This window comes from Chinchilla lanigera, unplaced genomic scaffold (genome assembly GCF_000276665.1).
Source record: "Chinchilla lanigera isolate Chin_1 unplaced genomic scaffold, ChiLan1.0 scaffold00002, whole genome shotgun sequence".
In the NCBI taxonomy this organism is placed as follows: Eukaryota; Metazoa; Chordata; class Mammalia; order Rodentia; family Chinchillidae; genus Chinchilla; species Chinchilla lanigera.
Genome location: NW_004955403.1, coordinates 34,027,404 through 34,033,140, shown reverse-complemented (window position 1 = coordinate 34,033,140; position 5,737 = coordinate 34,027,404). Strand labels below are relative to the sequence as shown.

The following is a 5,737-nucleotide window of genomic DNA, read 5'->3' as shown; positions in this document are numbered from 1 at the left end:
TCCTTTGCATTTACTTAAACATGTTCTATGTACTAGTATATGGTCTACTTTAGAGAATGTCCTATGTGCAGCTGAGAAGGATGTGTATTCTGATGCTGTTGGGTGGAACACTCTGTAAAGGTCTACTAAATACATATGTTCACATGTTTGGTTAAGTTCTGTCATTTCTGTCCCAATTTTTTGTCTAGTTGATCTATCTCTTTGTGATAGTGGTGTATTAAAGTCCATTGTTATGATTGTGTTGCTACTTATATCATTTTTCATGTCTGTTAGGATTTGTCTTATAGAGGTGGTGCTCCTATATTTGGTGCATAGATGTTTATGCTTGTTATCTCTTCCTCTTGAAGCTTCCTCTTCACAAGTATGTAGTGACCTTATCTCTCTTGATTGTTCTTGGCTTGAAGTTCATGTTGTCTGCAAACAGAATAGCTACACCTGCTTTTTTCTGGGTTCTTGTCACATGGAGTATTGTTTTCCATCCTTTAATTTTCAGTCTTTGAATTTCCTTTTGAGTTAAATGTGTTTCTTGTATACATTATATAGTTGGGTTTTGTTTCCTAATCCACTCTGCAAGTCTGCTTCTTTTGGTGGGTGCATTATCATTTACATTGATGGTTATAACTGATTTGTACTGGCTTATCTTTTTTTTTTTTTTTTTTGAGGCAAAGAAAATCTTTATTGCCACAGAAAGCAGGCTTATCTTTGTCATGTTATTTTCCTGCTGCTGGATCCTTCTCTTTCCCTCTGTTTAATTGTTTGCTCTGCTTGTTGGTTCCTTTCTGTTGTTATTCTTGAAGTTGCAGTCTGTTTTATCTCTTTCTAGTATATCTTTTAGTACTCTTTATATGATTGGTTTGGTGCTCATGAATTTCTTCAGTTGTTCTTTATCATGAAAATATTTTATTTCTCCATTAAATTTGAAAGATAGCTTTGCAGGGTACATCAATCTGGGTTGGAAGCTGTTTTCTTTCAGTACCTGAAGTACTTCACTCCAAGCTCTTCTTGCTTTGATGGTTTGTGTTGAGAAGTCTGCCATGATTCTGATAGGCTTTCCTTTATAGGTGATCTGTTTCTTTTCTCTTATAGCTTTTAATATTCTGAGCTTTTCTTGAGTTTCCAAGATCTTGATCTCTGTATGTCTGGGTGTAGATTTATCTTGGTTATGATTCGCTGGTGTTTTATATGCTTCACTTATCTGGTTGTCTGATTCTTTTACCATGCCTGGGAAATTTTCTGCTATTATTTTTGCAAATAGTCTTTTTATGTCATTTGTATTGACACATGCTGTTTCATTAATACCTATTAATCTGACATTGTTTCTCTTTGCTTCATCTTGCAGTTGTTGAATTGTTATTTCCTGATTCCTTGTTGTTTTTAAGAGATCCCTCCTCTCATGTTCATTAGTGACAATGCTGTATTCAAGGTCTGAAAGTCTATCTTCAGCTTTGTTCAGGTGGTTTGCAAGTTTTCAATGGAATTTTTAAGTTCCTGGATATCTGTTTGCATCTGTTTCATACCTTCTAGTTCTTTTCTATATTGTTCCCTGAAGGTTTCATTGAGCTGTCTATGCTCTTCTATTTTCTTGTCTAGGTCATCTTTGTATATGTTGAACATTTCTTTCATTATTTTTGTCATTTCTTTTCTCACCTGAGACATTATTTCTGATGTCTTCTATGGCCTGATGGAGTGGTTTCTTTACTTCAGTTGCTATCATTTCAGAAATTTCAGGTGTATCACTTCCAGGCTCTTTTGTGTTGATGCCTTTTGGACTTGTTTTGAGTGGTGTGGAGGTCTGGGATTGCATTTTGCTGCTTCATTTTGTCATTTTTGAAGAACCAGAGACTCCCTGTAGTGCGATCTCACTGTCCTGATTGTTTGTGAGTGGTAAGACAAGAGCCTGAAGATCCCCAGTGCTCAGTGTAGCTCCTGTACTGGTGAGTGGTGGCAGCCCAGCCCAGGCAAACACACTATGTGTGTGGCATAACAGAATGTAGGAAACCCTGAATGAACCGGGGTTCAGTCGGTCTTGTACATAATTTTGATGATTCCCTACATTCTGTTTGCCACTGAGGCCCCAGAGGGTGCCTGAGGCTTTGCCTGCCTTGCACTCTGGTCAGAGAGGCAGAGCCCAGACTCACAAGACTTCCTGAAGGTGTCTGGGGTTTAGCCCAACCTGAGGTGACACTCATGGGTGTGGTGGATAGCCACCAAGGCCCCAGAGGGTGCCCAAGGTTTCACCTGCCTTGCATGCTGGTAGAGGAGACAGAGCCCAGACTCACCAGGCTTCCTGAAGGTGTGAGGGGGGGGGTTAGCTCAGCCTGAGGTGACACCCTATGGATGTGGCGAGTAGCCACTGAGGCCCCAGAGGGTGCCCGAGGATTCGCCTGCCTTGCATGCTGGTCAGGGAGGCAGAGCCCAGACTCACTAGGCTTCCCAATGATGCCCAGGGTTCAGTCGGTCTTGTACATAATTTTGATGATTTCCTACATTCTGTTTGCCAGTATCTTATTGAAGATTTTTGGGTCTATGTACTTAGGGAGATTGGCCTGTAGTTCACTTTTTGGTTGGAATCTCTGGTTTTGTATCAAAGCAATACTTCCTTCCAGGAATGACTTTGGGAGTATTGTTTCCCTTTCAATTTCAATAAAGAATTTGAGGAGTAATGGCATTAGATTTTCTCTAAATTGCTTGTTGAATTCAGCAGTGAATCCATCAGGACCTGGGCTTTTCCTTGTTGGCAAGTTTTTAATTTCTTCTTCCATTTCATTGACTTTCAAACACTGATACTGGATTATTTAACATTTTTCATCTTCTTAATTCAACTCACAATTTGTACTTATCTAGGAATCTGTCCATTTATTCTGTGTATTCTATGTTATTTGAGTATAGATTCTCAAAGTAGATACTGATAATCTTCTGGACTTCCATAGGATCTGTTTTGCTTGCCTGGCTAGCGCAAGGTCGTGAGTTTGATTCCCAGTACCAGAAAAAAACCAAAACAAAAAAGATGCAGAAACAACTCCAGACACACTCAGCCACCTTATCTTCAACAAAGGGACTGAGAATTTCTGATGACTTATAACCAACTCCTGCACAGGCTGAGATTATACCTGTGGTAATGTGTTCACTGAGAAATTGCACCCACTAAGGATTTCAGTCCTTGTTTGGTCTTCTAAAGTTGTAATCTGCTCTGAAATGCAGTGTGTGGAAAATGGAAAAAGATTCATCTGCTGCACAGAGGGATAAAGAAATGTACATCTGATTCTACAATTTTTATTTCAAACAAAAAATTATATGTTCTGAATCCTGCTTGGCTGCCTAGGGGAAAAAATAAGTTCTTCTTCCAGCTCTTTAATCTTTCCAACTACACAGAATCTGTACCTTCAAAATATTCCTAAACTGAAGCAATTGGATAAAGTACCACCTTAACATACAAAATCCCTGAAATATTATTTTATTTAAATTTAGGTTTATACTGTTCCAGTGCCTCATAAAACATTACCAAATATGTCTTCTGTTAGTCTACACTGGTATGCCTACTATGTCCATACATGTTTTTAAAACTGTATGTCAACAGTGAATGCTTTTATTATTATTTGTAATTAGCCTTTGTTTCAAGAAATTTTCAAAACTGTCACATTAACTACATTAACAATGTGTAGTTTTGTGTATTTCTTAATATGTGTCAAAGTTTTATATACATGTGTATGGACTTTGGTCTCATGTACAAACACTGAAACAGAGTTAAAATGGAGAAAATAAAATATTTGAAATCCGGAAGCAGGGGTCTAGCCCCAGACCCACCACCCTCTAGTTCTAACCTCGGGCAATATTACTTATTTTTCTCCCTATTTCCTCAAACTATACTCAGGAATGATATCCATAGGGTTGCTGCAAGGAATCATCAAGGTAATTAGTTAAATATCTTAGTCTTTAACCACGCATATAATGATCACTCAAAAAAAACCACAAAATAGCTTTAAACTGCAAAAATACTTTAAGGCAGAGCCCATCAAATGATTGTAATTATTTTACTATACACCAACACACCCACAACATATCTTAGCATTGTGGAATACATGAAAATTATTCATCCAAAATGAATGTCAATTAATGTTTCCTTTCTAAGGAAAGAGAGAGAAGGCAGAATAATGTGAAAAGATGGTGTTTCAAACTTTAATTTTGTCATGTACATTAAATAACCAATTCTGATAGATTATTTTATTCTAACTGACCATGTCCTGGTCTATAAATCGGACATGACCTGCACATAGTACATGCTCTGAGCATGCATCTTGAGAGATTAAAATTGAAGATTGTCTACAACATTTTCAATAACTCTTTTATCTGTCTGATAGTATAAAGTCTCTTACAAAATCAAGTGAACTTTCTCAGTGTATCCATCACTTATATTCCTATGTTTTGCTTTAAGTCTAAATAGATGGGGAAATTTGGTTCTGCAGAGACTTTGTTGCAAAGCTGAACCTGAACTGCAAAGTTTAATACTCAGAATATATTTCCAGCATGCTCACTCCAGAAAATGGCCCAATAAACATCTTATATACACTTATAGAAACCTGTGCTGGAAATCTTTAGGCAGCTTCCCATTAAAACATGTCTTGATCTTTTCTTACCTTTCTTAAAAATGTTTATTTTTGTTAGTATATATTTCTGTAGTATAATGCTTACATTCATTATGGGAAGTCAATGCAAGTGCAAAATATATTTTAATTCTTTTGTATTCATTTTCCCACCTCTCCTTGGCCTACTCTCCATCTCTTGGTCCTTTATTTTTGCAAAGATTCTAGCTCCCTGTTTCCTAATATCTATCTTTTGTTTTCCTCTTTAATGTATTTATACTCAAGTTCTCCTTTATCACAGAGTACTACTGCATTGTATAGAACTACTATATTATCCTTATGCATTCATCTGCAGATGGCATACAGGCCACTTCCAAGACTGAGCTATTAAAAATTATGCTTCTGCAAACATAGCTATGCATGTATTACTGTATAATATGATATCTTTACATGTATAATATGATATTTTTAACTCTTTCTTTTTTACAAGCAAGACACCGTTACCTCTAATCCTCATGGTCCTTTAAAGTTTGTTTTTCTCACTTCACAGGTCTCCTGTTATGGCTGGTGGTCTCTTCGCTGTGGATCGAAAGTGGTTTTGGGAATTGGGTGGATACGATCCAGGCTTAGAAATCTGGGGAGGAGAACAGTATGAAATCTCTTTTAAGGTAAGACTCCCTTCACACTATCGCTGTGTAATTTTAATAGTTCTGATTATCACTACACTGCTTTGTGACCTATGTTATAGGATGAACTAATGATACTGGACATGTCACCATCTCAGGTGAGCTTCTGCATGAGAGAACTACTTCTTTCTGCTCCCTTAAGTGAGATGCAGCTGTGCCACATGCAGAATGAATTCATGCACTAGTTTGTAGGTGGAAAAATTAGTGTGCTGGCAGATTACTGCTCCACTGACAAATGCATTCTTTCTGAAGTTCTTAGGACATGAAGACAGACAAATTAAAATGAACTAAGGAGAAAAGAATCAGGTTATTGGAATTTTGCTCTTTGTATCTGATCAATAAATAACAATTAAGATTTTGATTAGAACTAGTTTTTCCAAAATTCTAATAACTGAAAAGCAAATTTGAAGATATAAATCACAAATTGATGTGCTCCTTCATATAAATTTCAAATGAGTAAGCTTTACATTT

The 5,737-nt window shown here is 36.9% G+C and overlaps 1 protein-coding gene across 1 annotated transcript in view; it reads left to right on the top strand.

The window, feature by feature from the left end:
- Galntl6 (polypeptide N-acetylgalactosaminyltransferase-like 6) overlaps positions 1-5,737 on the top strand; it is a 1,020,690-nt gene that overhangs the window by 908,399 nt on the left and 106,554 nt on the right. The window contains exon 8 of the mRNA XM_005373544.2: positions 5,131-5,248. Within this exon, the coding sequence (XP_005373601.1) occupies positions 5,131-5,248 (118 nt within the window). The remainder of the gene's footprint in view (positions 1-5,130; positions 5,249-5,737) is intronic.